We start from the raw sequence: 23,829 nt of genomic DNA on the forward strand, positions 1-23,829 counted from the left end.
AATCGTTTCTCTCCTGTGTGTGTCCGTTGATGTATATTGAGGTGTCCACTCCGACTGAAACTCTTTCCACATTCCATACATTTAAATGGTGTCTCCCCTGTGTGACTCCGTTGATGTGTTCTAAGGCTTCCATTATCACTAAAGCTCTTTCCACACTCCACACATTTAAATGGTTTCTCCCCTGTGTGAGTACGGTGATGTATCCTAAGGCTTCCATTCTCACTGAAGCACTTTCCACACTCCACACATTTAAATGGTTTCTCCCCTGTGTGAGTCCGTTGATGTTTTCTAAGGCTTCCATTCTCACTGAAGCACTTTCCACACTCCATACATGTATATGGTTTCTCCCCTGTGTGAGTCCGTTGATGTCTTCTAAGTATTCCATTATCACTAAAACTCTTTCCACACTCCAGACATTTAAATGGTTTCTCCCCTGTGTGAGTCCGTTGGTGTCTTGTAAGGCTTCCATTATGACTAAAGCTCTTTCCGCACTCCATACATTTAAATCGTTTCTCTCCTGTGTGTGTCCGTTGATGTATATTGAGGTGTCCTCTCTGACTGAAACTCTTTCCACATTCCATACATTGAAATGGTGTCTCCCCTGTGTGACTCCGTTGATGTGTTCTAAGGCTTCCATTATCACTAAAGCACTTTCCACACTCCACACATTTAAATGGTTTCTCCCCTGTGTGAGTCCGTTGATGTATCCTAAGGCTTCCATTATCACTAAAGCTCTTTCCACACTCCAGACATTTAAATGGTTTCTCCCCTGTGTGAGTCCGTTGGTGTCTTGTAAGGCTTCCATTATGACTAAAGCTCTTTCCGCACTCCATACATTTAAATCGTTTCTCTCCTGTGTGTGTCCGTTGATGTATATTGAGGTGTCCACTCCGACTGAAACTCTTTCCACATTCTATACATTTAAATGGTTTCTCCCCTGTGTGAGTACGGTGATGTATCCTAAGGCTTCCATTCTCACTGAAGCACTTTCCACACTCCACACATTTAAATGGTTTCTCCCCTGTGTGAGTCCGTTGATGTTTTCTAAGGCTTCCATTCTCACTGAAGCACTTTCCACACTCCATACATGTATATGGTTTCTCCCCTGTGTGAGTCCGTTGATGTGTTCTAAGGCTTCCATTATCACTAAAGCTCTTTCCACACTCCATACATTTAAATGGTTTCTCCCCTGTGTGAGTCTGTTGATGTGTTCTAAGGCTTCCATTCTCAGTGAAGCACTTTCCACACTCCATACATTTATATGGTTTCTCCCCTGTGTGAGTCTGTTGGTGTATATTGAGGTGTCCACTCTGACTGAAGCTCTTTCCACACTCCATACATTTAAATGGTGTCTCCCCTGTGTGACTCCGTTGATGTGTTCTAAGGCTTGAATTGAAACAGAAACTCTTTCCACACTCCATACATTTAAATGGTTTCTCCCCTGTGTGAGTCCGTTGATGTGTTCTAAGGCTTCCATTATCACTAAAGCTCTTTCCACACTCCATACATTTAAATGGTTTCTCCCCTGTGTGAGTCCGTTGATGTGTTCTAAGGCTTCCATTCTCACTGAAGCACTTACCACACTCCATACATGTATATGGTTTCTCCCCTGTGTGAGTCCGTTGATGTGTTCTAAGGCTTCCATTCTCACTAAAGCTCTTTCCACACTCCATACATTTAAATGGTTTCTCCCCTGTGTGAGTCCGTTGATGTGTTCTAAGGCTTCCATTCTCACTGAAGCACTTTCCACACTCCATACATTTAAATGGTTTCTCCCCTGTGTGAATCTTTTGATGTCTTCTAAGGTTTGAATTGAAACAGAAACTCTTTCCACACTCCATACATTTAAACGGTTTCTCCCCTGTGTGAGTCCGTTGATGTGTTCTAAGGCTTCCATTATCACTGAAGCACTTTCCACACTCCATACATGTATATGGTTTCTCCCCTGTGTGAGTCCGTTGATGTGTTCTAAGGCTTCCATTATCACTGAAGCACTTTCCACACTCTATACATTTAAATGGTTTCTCCCCTGTGTGAGTCTTTTGATGTCTTCTAAGGTTTGCATTGAAACAGAAACTCTTTCCACACTCCATACATTTAAATGGTTTCTCCCCTGTGTGAGTCCGTTGGTGTCTTCTAAGGCTTCCATTATCACTAAAGCTCTTTCCACACTCCATACATTTAAATGGTTTCTCTCCTGTGTGTGTCCGTTGATGTATATTGAGGTGTCCTCTCTGTCTGAAGCTCTTTATACAATCCATACATTTATATGGTTTCTCCCCTGTGTTGTTCTGTTGTTGTCTTCTAAGATTTCCATTATCACTAAAGCTCTTTCCACACTCCATACCTTTAAATGGTATCTCCCCTGTTGGAGGTCGTTGATGTGAACTATGTGTGCTCATTCAATGAAGCATATTCCACATTTTAATTTCTATTCCTAATGAAACGAAAGGTGCACCATTCCCTGGAGTTTTGACTGTCTTCTCCATCTCCTTCTTCAGAGTGGGAGGAAAGGAAATCCTGTTTTGGTTACAAGGAAGAAAACTGAGGGAAAGAGAACACATCAAGCTCCATTAGCAGCTTCGCCTATTTCAACGTCTCCTACATTCCCTCACCTCCTACCCATGTTCCCAATTTTTAGGAAATGAAGTTGCCATGACAAATGATAGTAATTCATGAGCAACTTTCTAAATCCTCAATCAATGTTCATAAAGCAATATGATTCTTTAAAGAATGATGTGCTGTCTGATCTCGTCCCCGTCTTCTGACGCAGGACTATCCTATAATGACATTGAAAAACAGGATATTCAAGGCAAATAGATAAACCGTAGCTAGTGCAATGTGTAGTACCTTGAAAATGTAGTATTGATTCACTAATGGCCTGAAGTTGTGTTATTTCTTGGGACCTGAATTTATTCTTGTTTTGTCTTAAAAATCATAATCATACAATGTCATGGGGTGTTAGTGGAGCGGTAGTACCTTTGGTGGGGAAAATGTCATGCACCTTATAGGGTAATTTATCCAACATTGGTCCCCACCCTCCACTCAGCACTCACCTGTGGCTTCCAGAAGCTGTCAGCATGGAACAGGGGCCACAATCCTAGGAACAGCTTCAATCGGCCGGCTAAACCAGGTGAGGATACCTGATGGGTCTCAAATCCTTGGTGTATTAGGGAATTCTGCTGCGGGTGAAGAAAGGCCCTGGTGGATGGAGAGGATGAGAACAACAGTGAATCCTACAGTCAAGAAGGCAGATTCTGCCCATTCTGCAGAGGAAAGTGAGGGCAGATGGGGCTCGTCAAGCAGGGAAGGGAGCCCATCGAGAAGGAAAACTCTCGTCGTAATACTTTGGTGCACTCCCTCGCTTCCTCTTGAGTTATCTTCAGGAGAAGAAAATGCTCTGGAGAAAAACCTACAGAAATCCAGAGTGGAGTCTCTAAGAGGGTTGGATGGTGTCCTGCACACCTCCTTCCAGCCACTCCTGCAGCCAAGCTGGTGCCTAACGTACTGCTCTGCTTTCCTTGGGACCTTATAAGCCAAGCTGAGAAGGGGCTCTTGTTGTCTAGGCAGCCCTGAACCCCCAAACACACTGCGCAGGCTCACAGTGCTGCTAACACAGCAGTTTCAGGGGGGTGATGAACTCAGACCTGTGTATCAAAATCTCTCCAATGTGGAATATGTAAAACAGAAGTGCTATTTATATCATACATCAATTAAAGTATTCAGAATATTTGTGTTTTGAAGAAAAGACCACCAATTATCCGATGGCCCCTTCAAAGCTAATGAAAGTCTTGTGCTTGGAGCCTTTGGGCGTGCAGGACCAGGAAAGCTTCTGCCACCATTATCCTTCCAATCGGGATTCAGGCCTCATCATACGACAGAAACTGCAGCTTTGGAGACCTTTGACCATGGTATCCTTCTGGACCCTCTAGGGATCTAGGAGCACTGCTGTACAGTGGTTCCCCTCCTTCCTCCTGGGCCATGTCCAGAAAGTGGTGTTGGGGAATGAGTGTTCTGACCCCTGGGAGCTCACTTTTGGGGTGCCTCGGGGCTCTATCCTCTTCCCATGCTTTTTAATATCTATATGAAGCCGCTGGGAGAGATCATCAGGGGGTTTGGGCTGGTGTTCAAATGCATGTGGATGATAACCAGCTCTTCCTATCTTTTAAACTGGAATCAGTGAGGATAGTGAATGCCCTGTGTTGGGGCCTGTAGGTGGTTTGAGGATGGATGGCGTCTAACAGATTTAGGTTGGATCCTGACAAAACAGAAGCACTGTCCCTGGGGGACCAGTGGAAGGCAGACTCTACGATTCTGCAGACTGGCTGGCCAAAGTGGTGCATGCTCTGGTTATCTCCTGCTTGGACTACTGCCATGCGCTCTACATGGGGCTCCCTTTGAAGGTGACTCGGAAACTGCAACTAATCCAGAATGCGGCAGCTAGACTAGTAACTGGGAGCAGCCACCGAGACCACATTTCATTGGTCCTAAAGAACCTTCCCTGGCTTCCAGTGCGTTTCCAAGCACAATTCAAACTGTTGCTGCTGACCTTTAAGTTTCATGGCTACATTTTTCAGGAAAAGAAAAGTATTGATCTAATGTATAGAGATCATTCCTAGTCTATTGGTTCAAGAAGGTTCTCGTGGTTTTACTTTGTGTGATTCAAAGCTGGTGTTTTCTCCAGCTGGAACATTTTAGCTGATAAGGTAGTTTCCTTTGTGCTGAGAGCGGGTGGTGGGATCAGTTGTAATGAGATTATGCTGAACCTGCTTGTCTTTGGGAACCAGAAGAAACTGGTTTAAACTGGAGTGAGTCAGGCTTGTTATCCAGTCCCAAGGTTACTCTGACATGGAATTGTTTTTAAATCACAGTATTGAAAGGCGCCTGGTCCCACTTCTTATTCTGCAATTCTCTACTCTGCTTGTGTGTTTTTTACTTGAGTGCTGTTTTGATAAACCAAGTTAGGGTTTTACTGTAAGTTAAGTTTTTGCTATCTTTTGCCTTCAGTACTAAATTTCTCTGCTGAATGAATTTTTTGCTGCCTCTGAGTGTTTTTTCCTACTCTGCTAATTATATGTCGGTCTTGGAGATCGTTATGGAGGAGCAAGAATTGTGACCTAGAGCCCTAAACAGCCTCGGCCCTGTAGGCCTGAAGGAGCGTCCCCACCCCCATCCTTCAGTCTGAACACTGAGGTCCTCCTCTGAGGGGCTTCTGCTGGTTCCCTCCCTGCGAGAAGTGAGGTTACAGGGAACCAGGCAGAGGGCCTTCTCGGTGGTGGCGCCCGCCCTGTGGAACGCCCTCCCTTCAGAGGTCAAGGAAATGAACCACTATCTGACATTAAGAAGATAGTAGAAGGTAGACCCATATTGGGAGGTTTTCAATGTTTGATGTTTTAATATCTTTTATGTGTACTGGAAGCTGCCCTGAGTGGCTGTGGAAACCCAACCACATGGACAGGATATGAATGCTGCAATCATTCTTATTACATTGTGATTTTCTGTAGTTATTTTGGAATTAGTACAGCAATATCATCTCAAGAAATGTTAAGGGTGGAGAAAATCACAGGGTTGCCATAAACTGTAATCCCATCCACAAACTCTCTTTCGCATACAGTCTGTAAATTTGGGAAGGTCACACAGCTCACCTGTGCTAATACTGGCAGTCTTTGACCTGCATAGGCACACCTTGTATGTAGAGCCTCCAGCCCCAGGCACTGTCTATCCTGAAAATGGGTCCTTTGACTAGGAAGATTCATGCAGTCACTGTCATCAGATGCTGATGGGTTGTATCTGTTTGTCAGTCACTCTGACACTGCCTACAAAGAATAAGAGGAACAGAAATGCTTTTGAGGTGCAACTTCTATATCAAGCCTGAGAGCGTTCATGGACTCTGCACCCCTGTTTCTGATGACAAGTGTACATTATCCTCATCCTCAATAAACCAGGCAGTGAAAGAGACACAAAGATGGAAGCCTGAGAGAGAGGAAAAGGTTTCTGGCTGCTTCCTGGGTGGGATTGCGGAAACCAAGAGCTGCTTCTGAGAAGGCCTCCCCCCTCTTCCTCTCGGGATTTCCTCTCCTCTCCTCTCCAGGAGTGGAAAGAGGGTGGAGCTTGCAAGTAGGATGGGGTGGGTAAACTGGACCCCCCACTTTCCAGGGATCCCTCTCTGGTCGCCTTGAAGGGGTGGCCAATTCTTGGGCGGGAGGGAGAAGCCAATGCGGCCCCTCCAGAGAATCCCAGCGGGCGCCATGATGGAGACAAGCCCCAAAGACTGGTCTACCTAGCTCCCCCTCCCATTGCTGCCCTTCCCCACCCCAGGGATGCTCCCCCCCCGACTTCCTCGACCCCCTCCCTCTTTCCCTGAGTCTCCCCTGCACCCAGAGGCCACCTTGGCGGGGCTCACCCCTCGCCCTTCACGCCCCATCTCTCCATCCAGAGGACAACCCCCCCCCCAACACGAGCCACACGGGGGTCTCTATCCAGGCGTCTCTCGCGCCCATTAACCCATTCATGACCCGCCTTTCTCCAAGCGGAGCCCACAGGGCCCCAGGGATGCCTGTGCGGGGGAAACGGGGCAAGGAGGACTTTGTGGGGACCCCCTGGGTGGCGGCCCCATGTCCGGCGCTGCCAAGGGGCCTAAGGGGCCCACGAAAGATGCTTTTGGGACCTGGCGGGGGTCTTTGGGTCCTTCTCTCCCCTCCCCTCGCAACCCCTTTACCTCTTTGTCCTCGCTCCGGATTCTCCTTTCCTTTCCTGCAATATCCACGGGGGGGGGGTCCCCTCCCCTGCCGCCCCTCCTCCCCTTTCCGAAAGATCGCGCCCCTAGAGCTACGGGCAGAGCAGCAATCCGGCGCAGAAGCTCCAATTCCGGGAGAAGCAGGCAGGTTGGGAGGGGGGCTCATTCTCGGAAGAGAGGTCGGATGGCGAGGAGGAGGAGCAACATATTGGGGAGGGGATTTGGGGTTGTGGGGGCGGGGTGGGAGGAGGATGTGCCGGGAGGGGAGGGGAGGAGAGGAATAGAGAGGGGGCGCGGAGGAAGGTTATTCCCTTCCCGTTTTCCTCCTGTAGATCAGGAGAGCGGGGGAGGGGCTGATGCTGGCAATCCAATTATAAATTGGGGTCCCCCCACCCCACAATTTTTATATTGCAAAATCCTTCCTTCCCCCACTCTACGCCACGAGCCGTGCGCCCGTGTTTTAGGTATTGGTGCTCTTCAGACCAGGATGGGGGGGGGGGGACAGTTATACAACTCCACCAAAACCCCAAGTCCCCACCACAGCCTCCGACTCTCCACTACGCCTAATGACTCCTCTGGAATTGGGGTCTCCAGGGCTCCCCCTGACTCCATAATCCCTTAGGAGGCAGGAGGCGATCCAGGGCAGCACATGCCCCAGGCAGAAATCCATCGGATTATGGATTATTATGGTACTTTGGGGAAAAGGTGTGGGAAACTGGGGCTGTTGACAGGGGTGGGTGACGGGCTCATGTTTCTGAATGCCAAAGAAATGTATTGTGGGAAATGGGGAGAGGTCTTTAAAAATTCATGCAACCATATGATCAGGGTTCCTAATCTTGGTGTGTTTGAACCTCCTTGCAACAAAAAAAGAAGAGGTCAACTGACCGCCGTTTGCATCTTTAACTTGGCTGGATTCTCCTCCTTCTGCTGACCGGAGGGACCCCCGGGGAGTGGCACCCTGAGGAGATGGGCAGCGGAGTAAATCCGCACCCCGGGATATTTTCCTTCTCAACTCTTTCCCACCTGAGCCTCACTCCCTTACCTAAAAGCCAGACACAACACAATGTGACAGGAGTGTGACTCCTGCCCTCAGCAAACAAAATAGCTCTCCCCCCCCCCCAGCAAATCAACCCCGGGATGCTGAGGTCCCCCAGTCCTTGAAATGAAAAGGGGAGAGGCTTGGGAAACCTTCAGGGAGCAGGCGGGGAGGGGGCTGCCCAGGCTCCAGAAGTTCATTCTCAGTTATTCCTCCCCCACCCTCTCCTCCTGCTTCCCCTCCTTTCCTACAGCTTCTTCACGTGTGGGGAAGCTGTGGCCCTTGCACAGGGGCCCCTTGGGCCTGATCCTGCAGGGCTTACCTGGCATTCCTCCAGATGCAGGTGAGCCCTCCTTTCTCCTTCAAGGTGAACAGGGTTTCCCAAATCTGGGTCTCCAGCTTTTTTTGGATGACAGCTGCCATCACCCCAAGCTAGCAAGACCAGTGCTCAGGGATGATGGTGGAGAAGATCGTAAAACAGCTCCTCCTCCTTAAGGGATGCACGAGGAGCCCGTCTAGGAAACAGTCGGTCTCCCAACAGTCAGAGAAACTAACAGAGACCAACCAAAGTAATGCTGGATCAAAGCGGCTGCTATGCCTGATATTTTATTAAGGTAAGAAAGGTAAAGGACCCCTGGACGGTTAAGTCCAGTCAAAGGTGACTCTGGGGTTTCGGCGCTCATCTCGCTTTCAGGCCATGGGAGCCGGCGTTTGTCCACAAACAGCTTCCTGGTCATGTGGCCAGCAGGACTAAACCGCTTCTGGTGCATGACAGAAACCAGAGCACATGGAAACACTGTGTACCTTCCCGCCACCTATTTATCTACTTGCACTGGTGTGCTTTCAAACTGCTAGGTTGGCAGGAGCTGGGACAGAGTGAGGGGAGCTCACCCCATTGCGGGGATTCAAACTGCCAACCTTCCGATCAGCAAGACCACGAGGCTCTGTGGTTTAGACCACAGCGCCAGCCACATCCACCCTGATCTTTTATTAATAGACCTTCTGCAGCAGGGTCTGAAGCCACTCATGCAGGAGGAAGGTGGGAACTCTGAACAAAAGGAAGACCATACTTTTATAAATTTCAAAAAAGGTTGTCCACCCCACCTTTTCCCACCTTTGTAGATCTGTCATGGAGGACGTCAGGGAGGAGGTGCCGCAGTGTGAGGTTACAGGTGAGGATCGTTTGTGAAGTGGATGGTGACAGTGACATGTTTTCTTATTCATGTGTTTGCAAAGTACCTGGTGCTTGGGTCTGGGCTGAACCCATGCTGTTAATGGCTGTCCCTTTTCTGATGCTGCAGGAATGGGCAGAGGAAACAGCATTGGAAGCAATAAGCAGTGCATGTATGGGCGTTCACAGTTCCCACTGTTGTGCTAAGATGTGTGGAATGTGATCCATCGGAAGCAGAACAAGTCAATCTGAGGCAGACTGAATTGTATGATAGTGAGAGGCTCACACGAGCCTGCAACCAGTTATCTGCTGTGCATGTAAAAAGGGGAATGTGCTGTGAGGAGAACCTGAGCTTACAGGGTTAAACAGCTCAGAGTGTACACCCTGCCTACCAGTGGGAGCGGGGAGATGCGTCATTTCGGAGTGTCTCCAGCCTTTGTTCTTTCTCTCTACTTTCACTTTTGAGGAGAGAGGACGTGTTTTCACGATGCTGTTCGCTGTGATAGATAGTGGATAGTCTGCTGTAAATAAAACTGCTTTTAGCTGCTAAGATCCTGAGTGGACTTTGTTTGGGCACACTGAAGAAAGCTCTGAAGAAGCTTTTGCAGCTTTCTCTTGCCACTGCTGAACTCTGCTGTCGCTCAGAGCCTTTGGAATGTGGCTTTTGAAGTCCGGAGGTTTGCCTGGTAGCTGCGCAGCGAAGCGGGCTGGACGCCAGTACTTATCTGAGCAAGAAATATTTTCTTAAGATGTGCTCTGCTACATAAAGGAACTTGCTACCGCAAGTTAGGAAGGATATTAACAAACAATATATCCTCTCCAGCCACCCTGAACATTCCCACAAGATGTTCCCATCTTTGTGTCAGATTGGAACTCTTACTGGGAGGAGTCAGTCTTTATTTGAGAAGGGCTGCTACTTTGTTTGAATAATAGTTTATTCAATAAAAGTGTCTTAGTCATGAATGGGTGTGTTTTTTTATTGTAGACCCAGTAGACAGCAGTGTGGAGTTGTCTATACTGGGTCTGTCATGACAGCAACAGTTTCACTTAGTTCCAGCTATTTTGTACAAAGTTTTACAAAGTCTGTTTCAGTAGCACATTCAAAGCATTACACAGTACGTTTGTGGTATCAACATGACCATGTTGGAGCCAAGGCTTTACACTTTCGGGACTATGATGTATACATTTTCTTAATAACAACCACAGAAACATAACAGAGAACCCACCTCCTTTTCCATAGACAGTACATCAATGGGAATTCTAGTCAGGCTCTCGAGGTGGCTCTGGCAAGTGAGCCCAGCTGCATGTGACAAGGGTGGGGAGGAGTTCCTTCCTGTCAATCAGCTTTGAGTATAGGGGTGAGTGACCCTATTCCTCTGGCAGGAGCGACTGTGGGGCTTCCTTGCCCTCTTCCATTCAGCTCTGCCATCCCCAAATCGCAAATCTCCTTCAGCGCTTCTAGGAGCGGACAGGCTGGAAGCTGAAGGGCTTCCCTTGGAGTAGGCTTCGCTTTGCTTTCTGCTGACCTCAATCTCTGTATTTTTAATGTTCTGTTGGGTACCTGCAGCTCCTCATTCTCCCTCTTGCAATAAGGCTTGGGAGACAATCTCCCATTATATTGCAGTATTTTAAGTTTTCTTCAGAATGCGCAGGGGGCAGGGATGAAGTTCTGGTGAAGAAGCAGTGTTTGGAGATCATGCGGTGGGGGGGGTGACAGAGTTTGGTGCAAAAACTAGTCACACACAGATGCACCTGTCTTGCATGCTTAAGTACAGCAACTCCAGGGCATGAGCTAAGTAGCAGCAGGGTAGGGACCACATGCAGAGCAATTCCCACGCTGAGGACAAAAACACACATAGAGGCAGCAGGACTTCTTCAGTAATAGTTTACTGAGCTTTCAAAGCATACAGTTCTCACTGGGTCCCCAGAGAGGCACAAAACTTTGCTCCTGAGAGCAAATCCAGTTTCAGCAGAAAAAAAATACAGCACACAGGATACCTAAGTCAGGCACACACACCAGCAGAAGGGAGCAAGGGAGGAAAGAGGCTGGAAAGACGCAGGGCAAAGGATGTGTGTCTTTCGCTTCCTGTCGTCTGGGAGAGAAGTCAGCAACGTAGCATCTGCAGGGGTTTCACGAAGCAAAGCTTTCTGCCGGCTGCTTCCAGGCACATCCCAAAATACACACTGTGATTCGCAGTGTATTGACATATCAATTGTTTTTCAAAGGTTATCGGGACATGGTCTAGAAACCAGCATTGGATAAGATATCAATATATCGCCCAGCCCTAATCCTCACCCACCACCAACAATCCATATTCACCCTCTCCCCTTCTCTGTCTCTTTATTTTTTACTTTCTTTTTATTGTGTTTCTCTTAAAAAAAAGACAACCATAAGAAAAAAAAACAAATCAACAAATCCAAAAGAAGTATCCATACATAGCACAAAAATAACACCTGTCAGGGGTTCAGGGAGAGAGACGCAGATGAGGGAGGAGACAGAGAGTGAGGGGGAAGGATTCCAGAGTGACGAGGAAGAGGATGACAATGACCCAAGATTGTCCATGAGTCCGTCCAGTGAATCGGAGGACTCCCAAAAGGGAGCCCCTCTGGTCAAGCCAAGGGGAGCTAGAGGGGGAAGCAGTCAGGAGCAGGGAAACGAAGGGGGAACCCCCAGTGGGAGTTGGAGAGCAAGACCGGCTGCTCCGCTGGAACGGAGTGAGGGGGGAGGAGTGACCAGTGTGTCAGAAGGAGCAGAACAGGAAGCAGAGAGGGGAAGGAGATCAGGGCAAAACGTCCTGCCGGAAGGGGAGGAAAGTAGTATCGAGGGCAGTGTAACTGTCGAAGGGAAGGTCAGGAGCAACGTACGCGTGCCAAGTTCAAAATGGGAGGCGCGCGGAAATGAAGAGAGTCCTGGGGAGGAGCCTGGTCCCAAAGCCCGAAGGAGGGGGGAGGAGGCGGCAGAGGATTCAGCCTCTGGAGAGTCCCGAAGGGAGAGAACACAGGGGGGCAGAAAGACCCTGCGGAAAAGGAAAGAGAGAAAGAGGTGGACCAGTACAAGCCTCTTAAACTGGTGTCGAGGCGGTACTGACTCAGAGGGGACTTCAGCGGTCTAAGCGTAACAGACGTAGAGTCACAGAGCTCGGATGTAAAGCTAATAATGTTCTTCAATAAAAGCTTTTGTACATAAGCTGGAGTGGACTTTGGTCTCTTGTGAGCTGGGACCACGGGTGACTCTGACAACACCCATTACAGTTCTTTGTCTTCTTCCTTGAATCTTTATATCTTTAGATATTTAAACCTTTCCTCTACATGCCCATTGACCTCCTTCCCTCCCGATTTCGGGCTTCTTAATAAAAATTCTTCCTTTTTTTCTGCAGCTATTAATTGTTAATGGATTACTCGTCATATGACTTATTTCAAACCTGCTATAGTTTTTAGGTCTCTATAATTTCTTTCAATGTATACCATAAATTTATTCCAGTCACTAATAAATTTTGTATTCTTTTGGTTTCTGATTTTTTGTGTCATTTTTGCTAAATCAACATATTCATATAATTTTGTTTGCCAATCTCTGATCGTTGGGGTATTTGGACTTTTCCAATTTTGTGCAATTAATATTCTAGCGGCGGCTGTGGCATATTGGAATAATATCTTGTCTTCTTTTTTTATTTCATCCCCAATTATTCCTAGTAAGAAGGCCTCTGGTCTTTAAGGGAAGGTATATTTAAATATTTTTTTTAACTCATTATAAATAAGTTCCCAGAACTACTTCATTATTTCGCAGGTCCACCACATATGGTAGAAATTGCCTTCTTTGATTTTACACTTCCAGGAAGCCTTATTTCCTGTTTTGTACATTTTCCCTAGTTTTGCCGGTGTTATGTACCACCTATACATCATTTTTTCCAAATTTTCTGAGTAAGACACATGCCGTGAATTTCATTCCACTAGTCCATAATTTCAACCACATCATATTCTATATTGTATCCCACGTCCATTGCCCATTTTGTCACGACCTCCTTTATTTCTTCATCTTTAGTGTCCCAATCTAATAGTATGTTATACATTTTAGATAATAACTTGGATTTACCTTCAATTATTTCTATCTGGAATTTAGATTTTTTCTCGTTTATCCCTCCTTTTTCGACTTCCTTCCATACTGTGTTTATTTGATGAAATTGCAGCCAGCCTGTTAATTTGTCTTTCAACTCCTCATATGTTCTCAATTTCCATCCACTCTCTAATCTTATCAGTAGGTCTTCATATGTCAGTCTTTCTCCTTCCATATTTGCTTTTTTGGTTGTTAAAATATCAATTGGAGATAACCACCAGGGTGTTTTCCATTCCAAGAGTTTTTTATTTTTCTCCCAAACTTCATCTAGTGGCCCTCTGATAATGTGGTTTGAAAAACCTTTGTGTACCTTTTCTTTATTTAGCCACAAATAGGCATGCCACCCGAATCTGTTGTTGAAGCCCTCTAAATCTAACAGATCGGTGTCTTCCGAATTAATCCAATCTCTAATCCAGCAGGCAGGAGGCCTCAAAGTATAATTACAGATTAGGTACCGAGAATCCCCCTCTTTCTTTCCAATCTGTAAGTAATTTGAATCTAATTCTTGGTCTTTTCCCTTGCCATATAAATTTCAAAAGAGTTTTTTTTGCCAATCTTTAAACATTGAGGAACCTCTAATCACTGGGATGTTTTGGAACGAAAATATCATTCTTGGGAGTATGTTCATTTTTATTGCCGCCATCCTTCCCGCCCACGAAAGTTTTACTCTGTTCCACGTATCTAGATCTTTTTTGATCTCCTTCCATGTTGTGAAGTAATTATCCTGAATTAAATTTATGTTTTTTGTGGTTAGCCAAATTCCCAGATATTTTATTTTTTTAGCCACCTTGATTCCATTCTGTATCTCCAGTTTTTCTCTTTCATCTTTTCCCAAATTTTTGGTCAACATTTTTGTCTTTAATTTGTTTAATTTAAAACCGGATAGTTTGCCATATTCTTCTAATATCTCCAAGGCCTTACTAACACTTTTCTGCTGTTCTTCTAGGGATAGCATCAAATCATCTGCGTACGCTTTTAGTTTGTATTTCTTCGTTCCAACTTTGATCCCTCGAATCTCTGGTGTTGCTCTTATTTTGTTCGTAATTACCTCTAATACCATAATGAATAAAAGCGGGGATAGAGGGCATCCCTGTCTTGTTCCTTTTTCAATTTTGAATGAGTTTGTTAGATTATTCTTTATAATCAGTTTAGCAGATTGGTTCAAATAAATCGATTTTATTCCTTCCATAAATTCGCCCTCTAGCCCCACTTTCTCCATACTTTTTAGTAAGAACAGCAATGAGACGTTATCGAATGCCTTCTCTGCATCGATGAAAATCAGCGCCGCAGGTACCTCATTCTTACACTCCAGATATTCAATGATGTTTATAATATGCCTTACATTGTCCTTGAGTAACCTATTTCAGTCTAAATCTCAATAAAGAAACAAGTATAGATGTAGTCTGGGATGCCAGCAAGGCGGTCCTAAGAGGGTTTCTTATTCAGCAAAATAGTTATAAGAGGAAAGTAAGAGAACAAAAGAAGGAGGAAATCCTTAGTCAGCTAAGAGAATGTGAGAAAAAATTAATAACAAACCCAAAAGACGAACAAAACATACAAATAACAAAAATGTTACAAACACAGTATTCAATGCTAACAAGTCAAGAAATTGAATGGAAAATTAAGTTAATGAAACAAAAATATTTTGAATCAGCTAACAAAACAGGTAAACTATTAGCTTGGCAACTGCGAAAAAGGCAAAAACAAAATGTAATAAATTAGATAAAAATAGAGGAACAATTGATAGAAGATCCAAAAGAAATAAAGGAAAATTTCCTCAAATTCTATGAGAAATTGTACAAAAAGGAAGACGAAGAGATAACCCGGATAGAAGAATATTTAGAAGACTACAGTGGGAAGACCATAACAGAGGAAGAAAGAACTCAATTAAATAAACCTATAAAAGCAGAAGAGATCCAGGATGCGATAAGGAAGATGAAACCAGGGAAAGCCCCGGGACCAGATGGACTATCAGCTAAATATTATAAAGTACTAGAAAATCAACTAACGCCAGTGCTATGTGACATCATGAACAATATATTAAGAGGAGGAAGGATACCAGAGACATGGAAAGAGGCCCACATTTTGATGATCCCTAAACCGGACACGGATAAATTAAACATCAAAAACTATAGACCTATATCACTATTAAACAACGATTACAAAATTTTCGCAGAGGTGATGGCAAACACTCAAAAAATGCCTAGTAAATTTAATACATAAAGATCAAGCAGGATTCCTCCCAAATAGGTCACCCTCTCCCCTTCTCTAGCAAAAGGTAAGGTAAAGGTAAAGGGACCCCTGACCATTAGGTCCAGTCGTGACCAACTCTGGGGTTGCAGCGCTCATCTCGCTTTACTGGCCGAGGGAGCTGGCGTACAGCTTCTGGGTCATGTGGCCAGCATGACTAAGCCGCTTCTGGTGAACCAGAACAGCACACGGAAACACCGTTTACCTTCCCGCCTGAGCGGTACCTATTTATCTACTTGCACTCTGAAATGCTTTCGAACTGCTAGGTTAGCAGGAGCAAGGACCGAGTAATGGGAGCTCACCCCGTCGCAGGGATTCAAACCACGGACCTATGGTTTAACCCACAGCGCCACCCGCGTCCCTGTCAAAAGGTACTTTATATCTAAAATTATTCTCACTATTGTGAGACATTACCTTCATTTAAAAAAATATAGCACACAGGTACACACACCAGCAGAAGGGAGCAAGGGAGGCAAGAGGCTGGAACAACACAGGGCAATGTGTTTTGTCAGGGAATGGTCTGAAGCCGAATATGGGGGAATGCATTCTCAAGCAGATTAGCTTTCCTCAGAAGAGGAGGGAGAGAAACGGCCCCCCTCGTTTCTAGTGGTCTCAGAAGCAGGGAGAGACACAGACACAGTGAAGATTAGACAGGAGTTACCCAGTTTGAGATAATGACAACACTCAGCTGGGCCCTGAAGCAGGAAGCCGGATTTCCTCTGAGTTCATTCCTGTGAAGAAGAGGGGACTCTGAGAGGAACATGTCCCACACTCCATACATCTAAATGGTTTCTCCCATCTGAGACTCTCATGATGTTTCTTAAACACTCCATTATAACAAAAAGCACTTTCTGTAATCCTTCCATTTAAACTGCTTCTCGGCATTGAGTTTGTTGATGGTTTGTAGGGTTTCAACTCTTAAAGTTCTTTCTGTCCATGAGTCTGTTGATATAGGACTTCCACTAGGACTGAACCTTTATCACCTTTCCTGACATTTATATGGTTTGTCTCTTGGGTGAGTTTGTTCACGTAAATTAAGGGTTCCACTCTGACTGAAGCTCCTTCCACACGCCATAGATTGAAATGGTTTCTTCCATGTGTGTCTGTTGATGTTTTCTAAGATTTCCACTTTGAGTGAAGCTCTTTCCACACTCCAGGCATTCAAATGGTTGCTCCCCTGTGTGAGTCCGTTGATGTCTTCTAAGGTTTCCATTATGAAGAAAGCTCTTTCCGCACTCCATACATTTATATGGTTTCTCCCCTGTGTGAGTCTGTAGATGAATACTGAGGTGTCCAATCTGACTGAAGTGCTTTCCACACTCCATACATTGATATGGTTTTTCACCCGTGTGAGTCCGTTCATGACATCTAAGGGATACATTGTGACTGAAGCTCTTTCCGCACTCCATACATTTATATGGTTTCTCCCCTGTGTGAGTCCGTTGATGTATATTGAGGTGTACATTCTGACTGAAGTGCTTTCCACACTCCATACATTTAAATGGTTTCTCCCCTGTGTGAGTCCGTTGATGTAATCTAAGTTTTGAATTGAAACTGAAGCTCTTTCCGCACTGCGTACATTTAAATGGTTTTCCCCCTGTGTGAATCCACTGGTGTAACTTAAGGTATCCGTTATCACTAAAGCTCATTCCGCACTCCATACATTTATATTGTTTCTCCACTGTGTGAGTCTGTAGATGAATACTGAGGTTTCCACTCTGACTGAAGCTCTTTCCGCACTCCATACATTTAAATGGTTTCTCCCCTGTGTGAGTCCGTTGGTGTGTTCTAAGGGATGCATTGAAATTAAAGCTCTTTCCACACTCCATGCATTTAAAAGGTTTTTCACCCGTGTGAGTCCATTGATGTGTCCTAAGTTTTCCTTTATCACTAAAGCTCTTTCCACACTCCATACATTTATATGGTTTCTCCCCTGTGTGAGTCCGTTGATGTGTTCTAAGGACTCCATTCTTACTGAAGCGCTTTCCGCACTCCATACATATATATGGTTTCTCCCCTGTGTGGGTCCGTTGATGATGTCTAAGGGATACATTCTGACTGAAGCTCTTTCCGCACTCCATACATTTAAATGGTTTCTCCCCTGTGTGAGTTTGTAGATGACTATTAAGGTGTTCACTCCGACTGAAGCTCTTTCCGCACTCCATGCATTTAAAAGGTTTTTCACCCGTGTGAATCCGTTGATGTCTTCTAAGGTCTCCATTCTTACTGAAGCTCTTTCCGCACTCCACACATTTAAATGGTTTTTCCCCTGTGTGAGTCAGTTGATGTCTTCTAAGCTTTCTATTATCACTAAAGCTCTTTCCGCACTCCATACATTTATATGGTTTTTCCCCTGTGTGAATCCGCTGGTGTAATTTAAGGTATCCATTATCACTAAAGCTCTTTCCACACTCCATACATTTATGTGGCTTCTCCTTTGTGTGAGTTTGTAGATGAATATTGAGGTGGCCACTCTGACTGAAGCTCTTTCCGCACTCCACACATTTAAATGGTTTCTCACCTGTGTGAGTCCGTTGGTGTCTTCTAAGCTTTCTATTATCACTAAAGCTCTTTCCGCACTCCATACATTTATATGGTTTTTCCCCTGTGTGAATCCGCTGGTGTAATTTAAGGTATCCATTATCACTAAAGCTCTTTCCACACTCCATACATTTATGTGGCTTCTCCTTTGTGTGAGTTTGTAGATGAATATTGAGGTGGCCACTCTGACTGAAGCTCTTTCCACACTCCATACATTTATATGGTTTCTCCCCTGTGTGAGTTTGTACATGAATATTGAAGTGTCCACTCTGACTGAAGCTCTTTCCACACTCTAAGCATTTAAAAGGTTTTTCACCCGTGTGAGTCCGTTTGTGCCGTTTAAGGTGTCCACTCTGACGGAAGCTCTTTCCGCACGTCATACATTTATATGGTTTCTCCCCTGTGTGAGTCCGTTTGTGCCATTTAAGGTGTCCACTCTGACGGAAGCTCTTTCCGCACTCCATGCATTTATATGGTTTCTCACCTGTGTGAGTCCGTTGGTGTGTTCTAAGCCTTCCATTATCAGTAAAGCTCTTTCCGCACTCCATACATTTATATGGTTTCTCCCCTGTGTGAGTTTGTACATGAATATTGAAGTGTCCACTCTGACTGAAGCTCTTTCCACACTCTGAGCATTTAAAAGGTTTTTCACCCGTGTGAGTCCGTTTGTGCTGTTTAAGGTGTCCACTCTGACGGAAGCTCTTTCCGCACTCCATGCATTTATAAGGTTTTTCACCTGTGTGAGTCCGTTGATGAGTTCTAAGGCTTCCATTGAAACTGAAGCTCTTTCCGCACTCCATACATTTAAAAGGTTTTTCCTGTTGGAGGTCGTTGATGTGAGCTATGTATGCTCATTCAGTGAAGCATATCCCACATTTGACACATTTTAATTTCTCTTCCTCATTAAACTGAAGGTGCCCGATCCCCTGAAGTTTTGACTGTCTTCTCCTTCACCTTCTTCAGAGTTGGAAGAAAGGAAATCCTGTTTGGGTTTCAAGGAAGAGAACAAAGGAAAAGAGAGCACATCAGATGCCATTAGACCACCTCATATTTCAACATCTCCTACATTTCCCCGCATCCTACCCATGTTCCAAATTTTTAGGAAATGGAAATGCAATGTCATCAAATGATAGTAATGCATCAGCAACCTTTCATAATCCTCAATCAGCAGCATGATAAAGCAGCATGATACTGGAATACAGACTTTTCAAACCAATTTTTTCCTCACAAGGAAAGGCAGCTGCTCTCTGTCCATGAAAAGGCCATCTGTTTCTCTGGTTCATTGTTCCTTTGGACATTTCCCATCCTCTGCATCATAATCCTCCATCCACCTCTGTCTCTTAATGAATCACCTGCACAGTCCCATTGGCGCCAGGAGGTCAAGAGAGACCTAGGTCTGTGCCTTTTCCAGGGACTGTGGTCTGGGGTAGTCAGAGAACTAGTGACAAAGCTTGGTGCTTGGGGTCAGCTGAATGGGTGCTCAGGGAAGCTCCTGTTCTTGGAGATGGACCTCCATCTAGATGTCTTGAATTGCATGGAAAGAGAAGGAGAAGCGAAAGGAAAGCAGCTGGCGCATGGGAATCCCAGACGGAAAAACCCACCCCCATTGCTCCTTATAATAATGAGGTGCAGCCTGATCTTGTGCCTTTCTCCTGAATCAGGACTATCCTAAAATGACACTTACAAATCTGAATACTAAAGGCAAATAAATAACTGTACTTAATGGAAACTTCATCCTTGAATATGTAGTATTGATTCATTAACAGCCTGAAGTTATGTTGTTTCTTGAGAAATAAATTTATTCCTGATCTGTCTTAAATATTATAATTATAGGATGGCTTGGGGTGTTAGGGGAGCGGTAGTACCTTTGGTGGGTGACATGTAGTTCACCTTGTGGGGTAATTTTTCCACCATTGGTCCCCACCCTGCACTCAGCTCTCACCTGTGGCTTCCAGAAGCTGCCAGAATGCAACAGAGGCAGCGATCCAAGCAACAGCTTCAACGGGCCGGCTAAACCAGGTGAGGATACCTGATGGGTCTCAAACGCTTGGTGGGTTGGGGAATTCTGGTGCAGGTGAAGGCAGACCCTGGTGGATGGAGAGGAGGAGAACAACAGTGAATCCCACAGTCAAGAAGGCAGATTCCGCCCATGCTGCAGAGGAAAGTGAAGGGCAGATGTGATTGTTAACCGGGGAAGGAAGCCCATCGAGAAGGAAAGCTCTGATCCTAAACCTTCACTGCCTTGTGAGTTATCTTCAGAAGAAGAGAAGGCTATGGGGGGAAACCTACACAAATCCAGAATGGACTCTCTAAGACGGTTGGATGGTGTCCTGCACACCTCCTTCCAGCATCTCTGATGGCCCCTTGAAAGCTAATGAAAGTCTTGGGCCTGGAGCTTTTGGAGGGGCAGGACCAGGAAAGCTTCTGCCACCATTATCCTTCCAATTGTGATTCAGGCCTCATCATACGACAGAAACTACCCTGGTTGCACTGCTTGATCTCCGATGGGCTAGAGACGAAGGGGAAAGCTCTTTCCTGGTTCTGCTGGTTCTCTCAGCAGCTTTGGAGACCTTTGACCGTGGTATCCTTCTGGACCCTCTAGGGGAGCTGGGGGCACTGCTGTGCAGTGGTTCCCCTCCTTCCTCCTGGGCCATGTCCAGAAATTAGTGTTGGGTGATGAGTGTTCAGACCCCTGGGCTCTCACTTGTGGGGTGCCTCAAGGCTCCGTCCTCTCCCCCATGCTTTTTAATATCTATACGAAGTCACTGGGAGAGATCTTCAGCGGGTTTGGGCTGCGTGTTCCCCAGTATGTGGATGATACCCAGCTCTTCCTCTCTTTTAAATTGGAACCAGTGAAGATCCTGTGTGAGTTTCTGGAGGCAGTTGGAGGATGGATGGCAGCTAACAGATTGAGGTTGAATCTTGACAAGACAGAAATACTGTCTCAGGGGGAAAGGGGGCAGGCAGATGTGGAAGACTCCCTAGACCTGATGGAGGTAACTGTGCCCCAAAAGGACCAGGTGCACAACCTGGGGGTCATTTTGGACTCACAGCTGTCCATGGAGGCGCAGGTCAATTTTGTGTCCAGGGCAGTTGTCTGCCAGCTCCATCTGGTATGCTGGCTGAGACCCTCCATGCCTGGAGACTGTCTCCCCAGAGTGGTGCATGCTCTGGTTATCTCCCGCTTGGACGACTGCCATGCGCTACATGGGGCCATCTTTGAAGGTGACTCGTAAACTGCAACTAATCCAGAATGTGACAGCTAGACAACAGAATGGGAGCAGCCATTGAGACAACATAACACCAGTCTGAAAGGATCTTCACTGACTCCCAGTACATTTCTGAGCACAATTCACATTGTTGGTGCTGTCCTTTAAATTGCCTCGGTTGCATTTTTCAGGCATAGATTCCTGTTATGCCTTCAGGAACAAATTTATTTGCTGAAGGAATTTTTTGCTGTCTCTGAGCTTTCTTTCCTACTCTGCTAATTGTATGTCGGACTTGCTGTGGAGATCATTGTGGAGGAGCAAGATCATTGACCTAAAGCCCTACAGCCTCACTCTCTGTAGACCTGAAGGAGCGTCTCCACCCCCATCGCTCAGTCTGGACACTGAGGTCCTCCTTCGAGGGTCTTCTGCTGGTTCACCCCCCCACCCCCCGTGAGAAGCGAAGTTACAGGGAAGCAGGCAGAGGGCAAGGAAATGGGCAACTATCTGACATTTAGAAGACAGCTGAAGGCAGCCCTGTATCAGGAGGTTTTTAATGTCTGATGTTTTACTGTCTTTTATATGTACTGTAATTTGTCCAGAGTGGCTGGGGAAACCCAGCCAGTTAGGCAGGGTAGAAATACTACCATCATTCTTATTATATTGTGATTTTTTTGTAGATATTTTGGAATTCGTACTGCAATATCAGTTCATGAAATGTTATGGGTGGAGAAAATCACAGGGATGCCGTAAACGGTAATCCCACCCACAAACTCTCATTCACACAGAGTCTGTAAATTAGGGGAGGTCACACACCTCACCAGAGCTAATACTGGCAGTCTTTGGCCTGTATAGGCACACCTTGTATGCAGAGCCTCCAGCCACAACACTGTCTACCATGAAAATGGGTCCTTTGACTGGGAAGGATCTCAGCTTGTCAGTCACTTTGACACTGCCTACAAAGAATAACAGGAACAGAAATGCTTTTGAGGTGCAACTTCTATATCAGTCGTGAAAGCCATTCCATGGACTCTGCACCCCTGTCTCTGATGACAGGTGTACATTATCCTCATCCTCAATGAGCCAGGCAGTGGAAAAGACACTTAAAAATGGAAGCCTGAGAGAGAGGGAAAGGTTTCTGGCTGCTTCCTGGGTGGGATTGCAGAAACAAAGAGCCGCTTCTGAGAAGGCCCCTCCCCTCCCCTCTTCCTCTTGGAATTTCCTCTCCTCTCCAGGAGGACCCAAGGTTGGACTTGGCAGAATGGCTATGTCTGGACAGGGCAGAGGCTTATGGGGTGGGAAGAGGATGGAGCTTGCAAGTAGGAAGGGGTGGGGAAACTGGACCCCCCACTTTCCAGGGATCCCTCTTTGGTCGCCTTGAAGGGGTGGCCAATTCTTGGGCGGGGAGAGAAGCCAATGCGGCCCCTCCAGAGAATCCCGGCGGGCGCCATGATGGAGACAAGCATCAAAGACTGGTCTACCTAGCTCCCCCCCCCCATTGCTGCCCTTCCCCACCCCAGGGATGCTCCCCCCCACTTCCTCGACCCCTCCCTCTTTCCCTGAGTCTGCCCTGCACTCAGAGGCCGCCTTGGCGGGGCTCACCTTCACCCTGCGCGCCCCACCTCTCCATCCAGAGGACAACCCCCCCCCAAAACGAGCCACACGGGGGTCTCTATCCAGGCGTCCCTCGCGCCCATTAACCCTTTCATGGCCCGCCTTTCTCCATGCGGAGCCCACAGGGCCCCAGGGATGCCTGCGTGGGGGAAACGGGGCAAGGGGGCCCTCGTGGGAACCTCCTGGGTGGGGGCACTATGTCCGCCCCCGCCATGGCGCCTTAGGGGCCAAGGAAAGCCCCCTTCGCAGCACTCGTGCAGGGATCCATGCCCTGCCCGTGGGGCCCACGAAAGGTGCTTTGGGGAGCTGGCGGGGGTCTCTCGGTCCTTACCGCCCCTCCCCTCCCCCCGCAACCCCTTTACCTCTTTGTCCTCGCTCCCGATTCTCCTTTCCTTCCCTGCAACATCCACGGGGGGGGGGGGGCGGTGTCCTCCCCTGCCTCCTCCCTCCCTTTTCTGAAAGCGCGCGCCCCTAGAGCTACGGCGCAGAGCAGCAATCCAGCGCAGAAGCTCCACTTGCGGGAGAAGCAGGCAGTTTGGGAGGGGGGCTCATCCCCCCCTATTCCCGGAACAGAGGTCGGATGGAGAGGAGGAGGAAGAGGAAGAGGAGGAGGAGGAGGAGGAGAAGGAATGGGTGCAACGTATGGGGGCGGGATTTGGGGTTGTGTGGGAGGGGTGAGAGAACGATGTGCCGGGAGGGGAGGGGAGGAATTGGGGGGGAGGTTTCTGTGGATCAGGAGAGCGGGGGACGGGCTGATCCTGGCAATCCAATTACAAAGTGGGGTGTCCCCCCCCCCCCGCTATAATGTTTATATTGCAAAATCCTTCCCTCGCCCTCCCCACGCCATGAGCCGTGCGTCCGTGTTTTAGGTATTGGTGCTCTTCAGACCAGGATGGGGGGGGGGGACAGTTATACGACTCCCCCAAAACCCCAAGTCCCCACCACAGCCTCGGACTAAGGCCAGGACAATAGGCACCTTCCATGCACAACAGCAAAGAGGCTCAGAGAAGAAGCCTATACAATTGTAGCAAGAAGCGGATACCATGAATCGGACTGTGTCCTCCAAGGATCCAATATTGAAAACTGTAGAAACGTCCGATAATCGCCAAAATTCAACAGTTTGACGGATGTCCTTGGTTCCCACGACTAATGACTCCTCTGGAA

General features: G+C 46.7%; 2 protein-coding genes across 2 annotated transcripts in view; both read right to left on the reverse strand.

Moving 5' to 3' along the window:
* The window catches only part of LOC309351649 (uncharacterized protein), a gene marked incomplete at its 3' end in the record, with an annotated part of 37,497 nt that extends 33,857 nt beyond the window's left edge, over nucleotides 1-3,640 (reverse strand). Inside the window, exon 1 of the mRNA XM_081879436.1 lies at nucleotides 3,057-3,640. The remainder of the gene's footprint in view (nucleotides 1-3,056) is intronic.
* LOC309351650 (uncharacterized protein) overlaps nucleotides 1-21,859 on the reverse strand; it is a gene marked incomplete at its 3' end in the record, with an annotated part of 28,340 nt that extends 6,481 nt beyond the window's left edge. Inside the window, exons 1-3 of the mRNA XM_081879437.1 lie at nucleotides 20,897-21,859; nucleotides 19,788-19,932; nucleotides 1,316-2,520 (exon numbers count right to left, since the gene is read on the reverse strand). Coding sequence (XP_081735563.1) covers nucleotides 1,316-2,402 — 1,087 coding nt within the window. The 5' untranslated portion in view covers nucleotides 2,403-2,520; nucleotides 19,788-19,932; nucleotides 20,897-21,859. The remainder of the gene's footprint in view (nucleotides 1-1,315; nucleotides 2,521-19,787; nucleotides 19,933-20,896) is intronic.
* Between the last annotated feature and the right edge of the window lie 1,970 nt (nucleotides 21,860-23,829).

Source organism: Podarcis erhardii (assembly GCF_964252035.2).
Source record: "Podarcis erhardii genome assembly, chromosome: 10".
Lineage (NCBI taxonomy): Eukaryota > Metazoa > Chordata > Lepidosauria > Squamata > Lacertidae > Podarcis > Podarcis erhardii.